At 40.9% G+C, this 17,012-nt stretch overlaps 1 protein-coding gene across 3 annotated transcripts in view; it reads right to left on the minus strand.

Annotated features, from left to right (window-relative positions):
• Positions 1-17,012, minus strand: part of Gp210 (nucleoporin 210) — a 44,126-nt gene that overhangs the window by 10,143 nt on the left and 16,971 nt on the right. For all 3 annotated transcript variants that reach the window (XM_076172654.1, XM_076172656.1, XM_076172655.1), the window contains 14 exons: positions 15,896-16,065; positions 15,126-15,233; positions 14,786-14,978; positions 13,922-14,115; positions 13,683-13,784; positions 12,712-12,798; positions 12,181-12,344; positions 11,634-11,826; positions 10,139-10,318; positions 8,138-8,350; positions 7,720-7,884; positions 6,433-6,524; positions 5,126-5,300; positions 3,815-3,990 (listed from right to left, as the gene is read on the minus strand). In XM_076172654.1, coding sequence (XP_076028769.1) covers positions 3,815-3,990; positions 5,126-5,300; positions 6,433-6,524; positions 7,720-7,884; positions 8,138-8,350; positions 10,139-10,318; positions 11,634-11,826; positions 12,181-12,344; positions 12,712-12,798; positions 13,683-13,784; positions 13,922-14,115; positions 14,786-14,978; positions 15,126-15,233; positions 15,896-16,065 — 2,212 coding nt within the window. The remainder of the gene's footprint in view (positions 1-3,814; positions 3,991-5,125; positions 5,301-6,432; positions 6,525-7,719; positions 7,885-8,137; positions 8,351-10,138; positions 10,319-11,633; positions 11,827-12,180; positions 12,345-12,711; positions 12,799-13,682; positions 13,785-13,921; positions 14,116-14,785; positions 14,979-15,125; positions 15,234-15,895; positions 16,066-17,012) is intronic.

Raw genomic sequence — 17,012 nt, forward strand, 5'->3', positions numbered from 1 at the left:
AGGCAACAGAAAATCACACAACCCCAACTTCACACCAGAAATCCAAGGCCTCATCAGACAACGTGACACACTTAAACACGATACCCCCACACCTATCCCTCAAAACATAGCAGACCAAATACAAACACTAAACACTGTGATTGCCAATAAAATACATGAACAAAAAACACAAAATTGGCAAAACTTTATCAATACACTTGATCACAAAACAAACACCAGCAAATTGTACAAAACACTCAACAGCATCACACTATCCAACACTAACACTACACGCTCTCACGCAGCAATAATCACAACAACAGATAATCTACCCTCAAACAGACAACAAGCAAACGCACTCATACGTCATTTTGCACAGACGAGCCATCTTACATCTCACCCTGACGACCGACGCACCATTCGACGTAAGAAAGACTTCCCCACAGACTCAGACTATACACCCTTCATAGACAGTCAGACAAAACTCATAATGCATAATCTCAAACACTCATCTGCCTGTGGCCCTGATAACATAAGCAACATCCACCTAAAACACATTGGACCACAAGGTATACACGCACTCACAAACATTGCAAACTACAGCTATTCACACAACACTATACCCGACATCTGGAAGCATGGTAAAATAATCACCATTCCAAAACCGAACAAAGACCCAACAATCCCAACATCGCACCGCCCAATCACACTTCTCTGCACCCCCTCTAAAGTCATTGAACGCCTAATACTTAAACTTGTCACACCATATATTCCCCTTGCTGACTCACAACACGGTTTTAGGCCACTACACTCCACAAACACTCTGCTGACAAACCTCACACAAAGAATTTTAGATGGCATCAATTCAGATAGGCCCCACCACAGAACACTTCTTATAACATTGGACATTAGTAAAGCTTTTGATGCTATCCCCCGCCACAACCTAACAAATAAAATATATAACACAGACATGCACAATAACACCAAAAGATGGCTGGCCAATTATCTGGCAGGCAGGAATGCTCATGTGTCATATAATGGCCAATCATCGCACATCAGAAACATTAAGAACGGAGTACCACAGGGCTCAGTTCTATCCCCCACATTATTTAATCTATACATGCATGACTTACCCACGCCAGACACCTCAGAAATACAAATCTCTTCCTACGCAGACGACATAACAATCACATGCACACATCGTAACACAGACAAAGCTGCAGAAATAATCCAGCCTTACCTTGACACACTCAACACATGGTTCATCACAAACAGACTCAAAATAGCTCCAACCAAATCTACAGCAACACTTCTCACCAACTGGACAAAAGAACACAAATACATACCTCATCTCTACATCAACAACACTCTAATACCACACACAAACACACCGAAAATTCTTGGTGTAACATACGATACATCCATGTCTTTCAAACAACACCTCACAAACATAAAAAACAAATGCACACCTAGACTTAACGCACTTAAGTCAATCACTGGAACAACAATTGGACAAAACAAAGAAACTAATATACATACATACATATACCAAGGCTTTTTCCCCCTTCCAAGGGAGGTAGCCACAAAAGGAAAGGCATAAAAACACTCCCACCCATTTCATCCCTAAATACACTCCACACCCCTCCCACCCTTCCTCTCATCTGAGCACCTCCTGGATGACGGGTCATCCCTGAACCCTGCCCACCGCCCTGGGTCAGAAGCAGTGTCGCAAGACACAGTACATCCACAGCAAGGCCGCTTCATTTAATCGGCGACCCCCCCTCTCCGTCCCCCTTTGCATATAAGGAGAGGACGGGGAGAAATCCCTTCGGGCTGCGTCAAAATTTACTCACACATACTACCCCACCCCCCACCCCCCGCCTATTCCTCCTCATGCAGTCACAACATCATCCATATACAACCATTCTCCACTCACCTCTGTCTTCCGTCCTCTCCCTTCCTTCCTCAACAGACATTCCCCTCTTCCCCAAAGCCCCCTTCACCCCATCCATCCACCTCATCCTAGGACGTCCCCTCATGTTCACTCCCTCCACATCTGCCTTCCATACCTCTTTTACTAGTCTTTCTTCACTCATTCTTTCCATGTGTCCAAACCATCCTAATATTCTTTCATCAACCCTCTCTCCCAAATCCTTTTTCACCCCTGTTCTCCTCCTCACCTCCTCATTTCTCACTCTATCTAGCCTAGTAACCCCCACCATACTTCTCAGACACCTCATCTCAAACACATTCAAACTCCTTCTCTCTTCTTCTCTTATGTTCCACGTTTCTGCCCCATACAGTGCTGTTGGCACAAATCTCCTTCATACAGTCTCCTCTTCGCATCCATTCCCAAATGTCTATTTCTCATTACACTCTTTAAACCACCAAGGCATTTACTCGCTTCTCTCAATCTACATTCTACCTCCACCTTCACTCCACCTTTTCCTGCTACACTTGCACCCAAGTATCTAAAACTATCCACTTCCTCCAGTCGCTCTCCCTTAATGTTCACTTCCAGTCTACTGCCACTTTCACCCCTTATACATCTCATCACCTTACTTTTACCCACATTTATCTTTAGCTTTCTTCTATCACATACTCTCCCAAACTCTGCCACCAGCTTCCTCAATCCCTCCTCTGACCCTGCCACAAGCGCAGTGTCGTCCGCAAACAACAGCTGGCTCACCTCCCACTTTTCTCCATTTTCTTTAACCATCTCCAATCCCTGACTCACTACCCTAGCATTCACCTCTCGCACCACCCCATCCATGGTGGTGATACAAACAATGCATACGCTCAGTGATGAATTATGCGAGTCCTGCATGGGCTCCTAATCTCAGTGAGACACACCACAACACCCTTCAAATCATACAAAACAAAGCCCTAAAAACAATTACAGGCTGCACAAATACATCACCTACAGACCATTTACACCATGAAACAAAAGTCCTCAAAGTCAAGGACCACCTCGACATGAGAGGCACACAAACACTTGCTGCAGCCACCACAAACACATCACACCCGCTACACTACATAGCAGAACACCCACACACACCAAGAAACATTAAAACTACACCCAAAGACCTTTATTACGCACAGATACTCTCTTCTCTTCCTCCACAACCACCAAATACCAGCCTCCGGAAACATATTCATAATCATATCACTCACCGCTCCATTAACACACTGAAAGACAACACACTGCTGCATGCCAGACCCCCTGATATCCACCCTTCTGAATCCTCTCTCCCACGAAAGGACAGAGTCCACTTGGCCAGACTGCGATGCGGTCACCACCCAGCACTTCTAAGCTACCAGAAGAGGCTGGACGACCGTGTTGTGAACAGCTGCCCAGGATGTAACACTTCACCCCATACCATACAACACATAATGGAAGACTGCATTATACACAATCATGCACGCAAACAACACAACATACACTCTATAAAGGATTTGTGGGAAAACCCAGTTTCGGCTGTGGCCTTCCTTGAGGAGACGGGACTGCTCGGACAGACAGTCTAGGGAACGACAACAACAACAACAACCAATGACATCAGTCACATCACTAACAACCAAGGCATCTGTTCACCTACTTCCTGCCCCATTGCTGGCTGTCATTTATCAACTTTTTAGCAAATGGAGATGGTGCTGGATGAATTATGCAGTGATGGTGGACCTTAGAAGCCTCTCTCAATACTAACAGGGCTCAGTTACCCTACTTACAAGAGGACAGAGGCCACTCATAAATATAAACATAATCTACACGTCAAATAAAACCTACTAAACTGAGTAAAATATATGACAAATTCTAGTCAACCTAAAGAAAACTTACCTAGATGGCCTAAATGAAAGCTCAGCACTGACGGCATCAAAAGTGCGTGCCCTGTCATCATGGTAGGTGACGTTGAGCAGGAAGTTAGCTCCCACTGGTACACTACTCAATACCTCCCATTCTGCTACGTTCATGAAGGGCATCACGTGACTCTGCATGTAGCTCACTATCTTCACCTATGAAGAAAGAAAGGGTTTATTAGGGTACATATACCAAAAGGTCAGTGAGGGGTTGCAGCGTAAGTGAAGCAGCCTTGTTGTGGATGTGCTGTGTCTTGCTGCATTCTTTTTGACCCAGGCAGTGGCCAGGAGACAGGGATGACTCTTCATCCACGCGGAGCTAAAACAAAGGAAACAAGAGTGGTGGATGGGAGTGGAATGAGTGGGAGTGGGTTTGTGCCTTTGTCATGGCTACCTACTTTATAAGGGGGGAAAAAGCCCTTGGTATGTATATAGATCTATATACCAAAGGGTGCCTTCCCCCTTATATGGGAGGTAGCCAGTCAAGACACACACTCATTCCACTCCATTCATATTCCAATAAAAAATTATTTAACTTTCAACATAGCATGTTGCTATGACAACAGTTATTGCTGCCTTGAGTTTCATTGACTATCTGCACCCTCACAGTGGTTGATAATTTGGCTCTGGCCTTCCCACAGATTTCTATGGGAAGAAACTCTGAAATATTGTCTGTTTTGGATTAATACGGGACAGTTTCTAAATCACCAACTTATAGTCGTAGGGGAAGGACAGTAGATGTCAGTTGTCATTTTCCTTATGTTAAAGGTTGGAGGAAATACATGCATACACATACCAATGTCTTTTTCTACCTTACAAAAGAGGTAGCCAAAAAACAAAGGTATAAAATTCACTCCTACACATTCCATCCCTACATACTCCACTCCCATTCACACCACCTCCCTCCCTCTTTATCTTGGCTCCTCTTGGATAACAGTTGAAATTTTGGGAAAGATCCAAATGTCAGCTCCTCAGGACTGCAATATCAGATAGAGGAGAAGGCATTGATGGGTTTTCAATGGGCAGCAAGTTGATTCTCTCTGATATCTTTTTTGTAGGAACAGCACTAGCTGGTACTTGTCATTGGTCCCCCTAAGTTATGTCTACCAGAGATGAAAAATTCTTTAGTGTCATCTATATTAAATATGTTTGAATAGTGATGAATATTATATATATCAAAAACTTTCTTCCCATTACAAGGAAGAAGGAGAAGGAGAAAGAGAGATTGTGTGTGTGTGTGGGGTGGTTTTGAGGGATGAGTGAAAAATGGTAAAAAGGATAATGTACACACCTCAATAAGCACACTAATTGTCTGTGTAAGACCAAAATGTTCCTGAAGGGTGACAAGGACTGTTGCTTGTCCAACAACACTCCCTGCCTTCACTGTGCCATCGTCAGATACTGTGACCACGGCAGAATTCTTGCAGCTCTCCACTATGTATGTAATATTTTCAGATCCACCAATTCTGTTTGAAAGAAAAAGGAAGAGTAATGAATAGGCCATTTTTGGTGAGACCATAATTTTGGTCATCATTAAAATATACATTCTACACATCACCTTACAAAAACAAATTATTCCAACAATTCAAGTCTTTCTAACCCAGGATAATATATTGGATATATTCCATATATTGTAACTATATAATTTAATTTATTTTCTTTAACTGATCAATATGTTGTTACCCATAAAATAAGGTGACTAGGCAAAGGAAAGGAAAATCATTACGGCTTTCAGTCTCTATGTACGGTCTGATTTTCAACTTCACCAAAGAAGATATGGTGTTGTATATGCAAATATAGATGGTTCAATATCAAGAAAACTACAAATATATGACTATCAAAAGAAGATGGAGAGAGAAAAGATTGCTTTGTTAAAACCAAACTTCATGAAAGGATCAATGTTCAAATAGGTGAAGGAAAATATATATATGAAGGGGCAGAAGAGGAATAACTGGAGGTGGAGTGATGATAGCAGTAAAATTTACACTGAAGTGGAAAATGTGGAATTGGGAGAAAGCATGGCTGAAACAATATTAAGATAAAAAACATAGAGGGCAGAATAAGAGACATAGCACTGTCATACATCTCCCCAAGACAAGAGCATGGAAAGAAATTGACAAAAAAAAAAAATAATAATAATAATAATCAATACTGTGGAGAGGTAATTTGGGAAAAATGGGAAACAGAAAGCAATGACAAATACTGGAGCAACATACTATTGAACTGAGCAATGAATAATATAATGACCCAGTGGGTGAAAGAATCAACATGATATAGAGGCAACGATGAACCTGCTTTTCCCCCTTATATGGGAGGTAGCCAAGTCTCATCCCCTTGCACCAGGTTAAAATTGAAATACACTAGGATAGATAAAGGCTTTCTTAAAGGATAGATGTATGTGAATAGTAGTGAGAGATGAAAGGTCAGAATAGAAAAAAAGTAACCAGAAATGTACCAGCTCAGAGGTTTTGGCTCCTATAATGTTCCTTATTATAATTGTCAAATAATAAGTCAAGCTCATATCTACCTTCTTGGGACCAATTAAAGGTCAAGAAATACAAGAAAACATGCATTTCTAAACAAGGATTTTCCACTTACCTGTTTGTAACAATTCTGGTGCTTGCTCCTGGAGACAGCAGAAGGTGGGCATGATTTTGTGCAGGCTGCGTCAGTTTCAAGGTTTCAAACACCTAGAATTCACAAAGAGCTCTAATGTTTCTGTTTTTCACAGGTCACAATCTCAGTGGCTGTCTTTACATACCTCCTTCTAACAAAAGAAACAACAAACAACCCAGGCCTATACACATATCCAGCAAAAGAAACTAAGACACTAACCAAACAGACACTAAAATAGAAATAACCTTGATCCAAACACAAATAAAGAAAACAACTTACATCACAAATATCTATATATCATCCATCAAATCAGTGCCATGGGATTACATCCCTTACCTCCAACTTCTAAATTCACAAACCATATTCAGACAGCTGATCTCAACACGACCAACTCTGCTAAACACACAAACAGATCAGAGGAAACAAAATGCTAGAACAGACAGCTGATCTCAACACGACCAACTCTGCTAAACACACAAACAGATCATAGAGGAAACAAAATGCTAGAACTCCCCAACCTAAATAAATCATATTACTGCAATCAACATTTCATGAGAATCTCAACATGACCAAAAAACAAGGTCCACTGACATACATACATACATATACCAAAGGCTTTTTCCCCCTACATGGGGGGTAGCCAAAAAGAAAAAGGCATAGAAACCACTCCCACCCATTCCATTTCCTATATATTCCACTCCCCTCCCCTCTTATAATGATCAATAATCAACCCCCTCCTCCAAACACAAAAAATATGAGAAACCATACATGACCTCCCATAAGACCATTTCTCAATAAAGGTCACCAAAGAACTGGAGAGAAAAACATGAACTGTAGGGAGGGTGAACACACTGTTATGTCATGGGATGTTGGTTGCTGCTTATGCTGGAGGGATTGTCTGGTTGGATTGTTGCTGAAGTTATGTTTAGGTTGCAGTTATTCTAGTAAATAAATATAAATAAATACAGTCAGCTCTAAATTTCATCGGGGGAATAGGTTCCCAACATCCTAACAAGAGTATTTACATGGATACCAGGTGCATCCTCAGCACAATATCAATTAACGAGTAAATAATACAACAAAATTATGGCTGTCAGTGATTATGAGAAATATTACTAACCACCTGTTCATTAAACTTTAAAACTACAAATACAAACTTACCATGCATGCAAGTTGGATATTAATAATGTTGAGATAAAGTATCATAAAAATGAGAAATAATCTTATCTATAAATAGGTCTTGTTGCAAGAAGTAAATATGTTACACACCTGGATTTCAATCTTGTCTACGAGTTGCTCATTCCCTAATACTTGGATATGTGGGCCAGAAGACTGGACAGAGGGTTTGGCTGTCAATTTAACCACAAACCGGCCAGGTCGTTCAGCTCGGACACGAACTACTCCGTAGTTCTCAGATGTTTCTGTGATGCCATTCTGAAGAAATTTCAGTTAAAAAATTAATTACATGATATTTTATATTGCAATACAGTACACCCTCATTATCAACAAGGGTTACGTTCTTGAAAAATTTCGTAGGCTACATACAGTGCTGCCACCTATACTGCGCCCAGCTCTGTTAGTACACAACCAGGCTATTTTGTTCTGCTCAGTAGCAGAGGGATGAAGACATAATTCAAGTCAATAATTCACAGAACTAAATAATTTCTACAGAATACATGTGAGGTACCTGTGAAAAAACTCCACGAAGAGAAGCTATTTGCTTGCCATTCAAGCTCCATTCAAACTGAAGAGACGGAGTTGCAGTTCCGAAAGAGAAGAGGTTCTGATGGTCATCACTTCCCATTGCATACAGAGGCATAACTGTCCCTGTCTCCATGTGAAGTAGCGGCGCACGGATTCGTATTTTTGTGATGGGGATAACATTTATCATCACTGTATCCTGTGGGGGAAGTTGGATGGGAATGTTTATTCAGTAAATAATCATACAATAAACCCTCAATATAACAGATCTCAACATACTGGATATCGGATATAACGGATCTCAATATACCGGATATCGGATATAAAGGACAAAAAATCTGACTAGACAAACCCTCACTATAATGGATTTTCATCCGTTATACTGAGGGATCCTCTGTTATAATGGATCTTCGGATATAACAACAGACCCCTGTCCCCATATTGTCCTTTATATTGAGGGTTTACTGTGATTTCTATTCCTACTAATTTCTAATACCAGACAAACTTCAGGATATAACGCATCTGTCCGGTATTCCCATCGGATATAACGACAGACCTGTCCCCATATTGAGGGTTTACTGTAGTTTTGGGCAATTATAAACACATTTACTCCCTGATCACCAAACAAGTTCTTCAAGACTGACCAGCCACTCTCTATGCCCTCAAACCTCTTCAGACAGCCCACCCACAGAAACAGAAGCATGAACCACACTGGCTTATTTTCACCCTCTTTCTACTTTGTGTTAAAAACAAAGACCTTTAGTCAATTGGCATTTAACTGTAGGACCCAATCCACTGAAAACTTTACACATGTCATACATTCATAACAGCTCTCCACAGACTCCAATCTCTTGCACTCTTTCTTCCCCAATTTAATGACATGGCACATGCATACAAAGATTTTTCCCTCCCATCCCATTCTCTGGTTAAACAATATTCAATTACACTATTTATCTAGTACAGACCATGTGGATGCATGACCTGATGCCGAATTGGGGTGCACATTGCATTGACCACATGGTGTACACCTGGAGAAAGCGACCTGATGCTGAATAGCTGGCTTGACCTAACCCAATTCACACATATACTAATGGCTTTTCCCCCCTTACAAAGTAGGTAGCCAAAGTCAAAAGGCACAAGTCCACTCCTACCCATTTCATCTCCACATACTCCACTCCCATTTACCACCCCTCCCTCCCCCCTCATCCTGTATATCGTCCATTACCCTGGGTCAGAAGCGATGCAGCAAGACACAGCATATCCACAGCAAGGCTTTTTCATTTAATTGGTGACCTTCCCTCTGTCCCCTCATGCAGAAAAAGAGAGGACAGGGAGAAATTCCTTTGTGTTGCATCAAAACATCATTCACACATAACCACTCCCTAACCCCATTATCCCCCACCCATATCCTTCCATGCATCAAAACTCCATCATTAACTTCCAACAAATGGCTCATCTCCCACTGGTTGGTTGGTTTTAAAAACCAACCCAATGCATACATACATACATATACCAAGGCTTTTTCCCCCTTCCAAGGGAGGTAGCCAAAAAGGGAAAGGCATAAAAACACTCCCACCCATTTCATCCCTAAATACACTCCACACCCCTCCCACCCTCCCTCTCATCTGAGCACCTCCTGGATGACGGGTCATCCCTGCACCCTGCCCACCCAATGCAATTAGGGATAATTAGGTACCATGGGACTTGTCCATGATATTAACAAGGCTTCAAGCCACATATATAAACATTTCTGATCCAACCAAAAGACAAGAATTCAATAACCCTCTTTCCTTCTTCCCAAAGCCGAAAACCCCCACAAACTATTTTGTTTCCCAATATCAGCATCAAATAAGCCAACTGAAGATCTTTTTATTTTCATATTCTTTATAAGATTTATACATATATGGATTAAAGACCCATAGGGTATCACCATGTATATTTGTTGGTCATGCTTGAGAAGACTTACCAAGTCCAGCGGGATACATACCTTTGAAAATACAGTCCCCATTGCGGCAGATTTACCTATCCCCACTGCCTGAGCAGTGAGGATAGTCCGTCCCAAGACAAGTGCAGTGATCAATCCTGTGCTGGAAGTTTCAGCTACGGTCTCATTCAGCATCCAGTATTCAACAGAGGAATCTGGCTTTGGGCCTCCGATGGTTTCAACCTGATTATAAAGTCAAATATATCATGATGATTTCAGAAAATAAAATATTTGTTATCATACAGTTGTGAAAAGTCCTTAAATGTGGAAACAAATATTTTTCACATAAATATCCACAAAGTTTACTTTATAAAGTAGGATAAGTGCCTATTTATCATTAGTTAAATGTAATTAGGTTTAACATCACAAACTCACCCCTATCGGAAGGCTAGTACAGTGCCCCTTACAGTGGACTTTGTAGGATGGAATTTAATAAACCATACCCTTAGTTCAACTCGCCCTGAGCTGGGTTCAAATCATCATCATCATCTCGACCTATGCCGCAAGTAACGACGCCCTAACCTGCTCAGACAGCTAGCATCCTATTAGTAAAATATTCATCTGTATTCCAAGGGGCTTTTTCCCGCTTTTAAGTGAGGTAGCCAGCCAAGGCACAAACCCACTCCCATCCACCACCCTTTCCTCCCTCTCATCTTAGCTCTTCATGGATGAAGGGTTGTCCTGTCTCCCACTCATTGCCTGGGTCAGAACCACACTGGCTTATCATCAACACACAGGACATCCACAGAAGGGCCGTTTCATTGACACGTCAACCCTCCCCCCTCATACAAAAAATAGAGAAGGGAGAAATCCCTTTGGGCTGTGTCAAAATATCATCCATACACAATCTTTCTCCTATCACACCTATCCTCTGCTTTCTCTCCCCTGCTCAACAGATATTTTTCTCTTGCTCAAAGCCCCTTTCATCCAAACCACCCATTTCATTTTTGGACATCCTCTGAAGTTCACTCCAGCCACCTTCATTAATTCTTTCCATGTGCCCACACCATCTGGATAATCTTTCATTGGCCGTATCTGCCAGCTCCCTTTTTGAAGGAACTACGCCTACATCTACTCTATCTTTCACCACCTCCCACACTTCTCTAAGCTTCTGGTGTTCCTTCTCATTCAAACTGTTTATTCTTATGCATCTTCCACCTTTTTCCTCTTCCTCCACTCCCAATTTCCCTTCCACCAAAAAATTACCTGATATTCCCCAACTCTCTTGCCTAAGAACATGGATATTCAGAACTCTTCCTATCCTTCCTTTGGATATCACTACATAGTCCATTAATGCCTTATCAACATCTTTCCCTCCTCAACCCTTTCCCATGTATACTTATGCTTGACTTTTTTTTTCTTAAACACTGTTTATTATCAACTCCATCAATTCGCCACTATAATTTTTATCCGGAGCAATTATCATTAGTTATATCCCTACATAAACATTTGCTTTCCAAATGTTACAATTGTTTAGATAAGTCCTGATGATACATACCTGGAATTGTGCACCTACAACTAAGGTGATATTTCTTGGCTCTAATTGTAAAGGTGGAAACACTTGAATAGACTTGAAAGGAGAAAACAGTGTGGCTTCTCCCTCTCCTGCACTAGCTCGTAGACTTGTTTTTCCCTTGTGGTGTCCATAAATGATGTAAATGGCATTACCTTTGCTATTCATGCCTTTGTATCTGTAAAAAAGGTCACCAAATAAATTTTTAATGCAATGCCTTTGAAAAATATAATAGATGTTGCAAAAATGAATAATACTGATACTGACTGCATGATGTTGTCAGTGCAATAAGGTTTGTTTCTGGGGCACATGTAAAAACTTCCTTCCTTAACAGGCATCCCCCACTTTATCAATGCCCCTTTCACCCTATCCATCCATCTCATCCTTGGTCGCCCCCTCATGTTCACTCCATCCACCTCTGCCTTCCACACTTCTTTTACTAATCCTTCTTCACTCATTCTTTCCATGTGTCCAAACCATCCCAATATATATATATATTCCCCCAAAACTTGCAACCAGAGGGATCCTTAACTGTGTAGAAATAATGTTTGCTTGCGGAAGCAGAAGAAGCTTCATCAGATTATTAGCTGGGACTTCTGTGCCTTGGTCATCTCTAGCCACCACTTCAGCTTCAATGGAATCCCCTAACTGTACTCGGTCCACCATTATTAGATCAAGAGATGCTACACTTGCTACCTGCAAACATTAGGCATTATGTTCAGTTTCCAAACACATGCAAATACTATTTATATTTCATAATACTTCATCAAACCAAAATCTTAAAAAAAAAAAAGGGTTTTTATCCCTTTGTTACTGAGAGGTATATGAACCAAACAGCTTGGCAGTAACATAATTAAAACGATAACGTGCAACTTGGCATGGAATGGATTAGTTAAGATGGGTTTGACTCCTCTCCTATTGAGGAGCTTTTATGTAGCTGAATACAAAAACCTAGCAACATCTTTACTAAAAGAATAAGTGCCAATCAGTAATTAAGATCTTTTGAACCCATACATAACTAAGTTCAAGAAACAAAAAATGTCAGAAAAGAAACTAAACTTACTTTTATAGTTGCCTCTGCAGGACTGTCAGCCTCTAAACAAACATCCAGGAGACGTACAATCAAGTCTCCATCATCAATAGGAACAACCTATAAAGAAAGAAATTGTGAAATAAGTTCTGGAGAATTTAAATTGATATCCTGCAACAATTATCCTCTGAGTGAATCATGGAGTTGTGGGTCTCCTACAAGAGATAACTGAGGCTAGGACAATGACTTTATAGTTAAACAATATCAATATTCAGGGAGCTCAATGATATATGGAACAAATTTGATGAAGAAATAGTGTGTGCCAACACAATACAAGAATTTAAGAACAAACTTGATCTTGCGAGATACAAAAATGGGTCACTACGAGCATAGCTCCCCTTCCCGTATAATACAACTAGGTAAATACATATGAATCACACTGTTTTTTTACCATATGTATATACATACATACACCAAAGGCTTTTTCCCCCTTACAAGGGAGGTAGCCAAAGTAGAAATGACATAATTCCACTCCCACCAATTTCATCCCCACCCACTCCACTCCCATTCACCACCCCTCCCTCCTTCCCTCTTACCATGGCTTCTCCTGGATGATGGGCCATCCCTGCATCTCGTCCACTGCCCTGTGTCACAAGCAATGCAGCAAGACAGAGCACATCCACAGCAAGGCTGATTCACTTAATAAGCAACCCCCTGTCTATCCCTTCATGCAGAAAAAGAGAAGATGGGGAGAAATCCCTTAGGGCTGCATCAAACTATCATTCACACATACTTCCTCAACCCCCATCTCCCACCCACTCCCCTTCATACATCACAGAATCATCCATACCCAACCATTCTCTACTCACCCCTATCTTCTGTCCTCTCCCATCCTTCCTCAACAGACATTTCCTTGTTTCCCAATGCCCCTTTTACCCCATCCATCCACCTCATCCTAGGTCGTCCAGATAATATATATGGTTTAGAAAATATATGGGAATTACCTTAATACTTTTTTCTTCTTCCTGGAAGGTAACGTCTGCAACTTTCTCGTTATGTGCTTGCAGTTCAAAATGTCCAGAGCCTCCAGCAACTTTAAGATCAACCTGTAGGTAAGGACCATGTATGATAGTGATTTCCTTAATACACACGTATGACAAAATAAATTATATAAAAAACATAAAATTTACTATAAGTTTTCATGTATAACAAAGTCAAGGTTCATTTGAGGTATTGAACTCACGAAATTATCAGGGTGATTGTAAATTATTGCTGAAGATGGGCTGATAACTCCGTCCTCCACAAGTTTCACTCGAAGTGAAGCTGTAATTGTGCGAGGTGGTTCGCTACCTTCCTCAGTTGGAGCTCCTTGCAAACTAAGCTGGGCTTCTACCAGGACAGAACCCACTTTTCCTTTTGTATTCAATACTTGGTGGCCTAAAAAAGAATAAAAGTTGTATTGCACTCCCAGAAACCCATCTTTAGTCCCATATTACAAAAGAACTCAAATTCCATGAAAGTCAACCATACTGTTTGATTTTCTTTTATCAATCAATCAATCAATCCATTCCCCCATGTCTCTCTTGCACTTATGACCCCTTCCTATTCCAAGCCTCTTCTTTATAAAGGTACGGGTAATTTTTTACCCTTTACATATGTTAGAATTGCTGCCCCTCCTATATGGCTTTCCTACTACACACAACAAACTGATCCCTTTAAAACTACTTTCATATTTGTCCCCTTTTCCTTTGTAAAGAGGAACTATACAAGCACTCCTTCAGTCCTCCAGCACATTCTCTTCCTTTAGGCACACATTAAAGAACCTCACTAGCTGATTCACTTTAACCATTCCTCCCTTTGTCAGACACTCCACTTGACACCAATCCTACCCAGGTGCTTTACCAGCTTTCATTGTTTTTGATGATCTTTGTACCTCATCCTTTATCAAACTGGTTTAATATATGTCAGAGAGAAAATGCAATTTAGGTAACACACAAGTTGTACAACAAGAAATGGAATAATACAACTAATCCAAAGTGCACATATTTTTGAGATCTAAATTCTGTCAGCCTATCTTTAGTCACAGATAGGAATAATGTATACTTACTTATATAAGGAATGGCATAACCATGGAGCATTTTATCCTTGGTTAGAACTGATGGTTTGTCCACAATATTTGCTAAATCTCCATCATGTACATTCCAGTTAAGTTCTAATGATGATATATTATCAAATTTCCTTCCTTGAGTGTCTCTTACTTTTACTTCAAGTGAGAGTGGCTTATGACAGTGTGCAACAGTCTGAAACAAGATATATCCACTTTAATTATACACATATACATACACACATATATATGCCAAATCTTCTTCATATCATATCTAAATACCTATTCATTATAATATAAAAAAATAAAATAAATAAATAAATAAAAAATAATGAAGACATACCTCAGCTGAACTTGGACAAACCACTTTAGTTCCTGTTGGTCTCTTAACCAAAGCCACCAGGTTCAAGGAATCAGGTAAGGCACACACAACCTTTACTTGACTGCTGACCTAAGAGATAAGAAAAATTATATAAAGAACATAATAAAGCTAAGCTTATACATACATATTTATACGTATATGAAATATGCCAGATTCAAGTCCTGGGTAGTACCACATTTCAATTTCAGCATGCTGGCCTTTGATGGCTTAAATTTAAGTACATTGTGGTTGTTAAAAAATATATATACCATTGGCTTTTTTCCCCCTTACGAAAAAAAAAAAAAAAAGATATTCCACTTCCATCCTCACATACTCCACTCCCATCCACCCCCTTCCCTCCCTCTTATCTTGGGTCCTACTGGATGACGGGTCATCCTTGCATCTTGCCCACTGCCCTGGGCAGAGTCACAAGATACAGCACATCCACAGTAAGGCTGCTTCATTAAATCGGTGAAACCCTCTCTCCCCTCATGCAGAAATGGAGAATGATGATAATGATTTAATTTAATGTCACAAACTCCCCCCTATCAGAAGGCTAGGATGGTGCCCCTTACAGTGGACTTTGTAGCATGGAATTTAATGAACCATGCCCTCAGTTCAACTCGCCCTGAGCAGGATTCAAATCATCATCATCTTGACCTTTGCCGCAAGTAAAGACACCCTAACCCGCTCAGCCAGCTTATAACCAAATAAATAGTGCCCCTAAAATAACTAAAATAAAGTTTTTCTACCTCTTGAGGATTTGGTAAGGAAATGGAAGGTGTGTTTCCAACTGTTAATTCCACCACAAACTCTCCAAGTTCCTGGCACTCCACAAGGACAAAATGGATATCCAATTCTTCTATTGTATGCGGCACTGGTAGCCTCTCCACTTTGACCTTGTCTGGATCTTGTGATGTTACTGAAATTATACAATATAAAAACATAAACTATGCTTGCATTTATATAACATAATAAAAATGTGTGCTAATATATTCTAATGTCTGCATTTTACAAGTCTATTATTTTCATATCAGGGATTAACTTTGCATACATACATATACCAAGGCTTTTTCCCCCTTACAAAGGAGGTAGCCAAAAAGATAAAAGGCATAAAAACATTCCCACCCATTCCATCCCTGAATACACTCCACATCCCTCCACCCTCCCTCTCATCTTAGCACCTCCTGGATGACGGGTCATCCCTGCACCTTGTCCACTGCCCTGGGTCAGAAGCGGTGTCGTAAGACACAGCACATCCACAGCAAGGCCGCTTCATTAAATCGGCGACCCCCCCTTTCCGTTCCCCCATGCATAAAGGAAAAGACAGGGAGATATCCCTTTGGGCTGCGTCAAATTTTGCTCACACATACTACCTCACCCCCCATCTCCCCCACCCATTCCACCTCATACATCACAACATCATCCATATACAACCATTCTCCATTCACCCGTCTTCTGTCCTCTCCTGTCCTTCCTCAACAGACATTCCCCTCTTCCCCAAAGCGCCCTTCACCCCATCCATCCACCTCATCCTAGGACATCCACTCATGTTCACTCTCTCCACATCTGCCTTCCATACCTCTTTTACTAGTCTTTCTTCACTCATTCTTTCCATGTGTCCAAACCATCCTAATACTCTTTCATCAACCCTATCTCCCAACTCCCTTTCCACCCCTGTTCTCCTCCTCACCTCCTCATTCCTCACTCTATCCAGCCTAGTAACCCCCATCATACTTCTCAGACACCTCATCTCAAACACATTCAAACTCCTTCTCTCTTATGTTCCATGTTTCTGCCCCATACAGTGCTGTTGGCACAATCATCCCTTCATATAGTCTCCTCTTAGCATCCATTCCCAAATGTCTA

The sequence above is a fragment of the Oratosquilla oratoria genome, chromosome 33 (assembly GCF_046742065.1).
Source record: "Oratosquilla oratoria isolate Oo_2021 chromosome 33, ASM4674206v1, whole genome shotgun sequence".
Classification (NCBI taxonomy): domain Eukaryota; kingdom Metazoa; phylum Arthropoda; class Malacostraca; order Stomatopoda; family Squillidae; genus Oratosquilla; species Oratosquilla oratoria.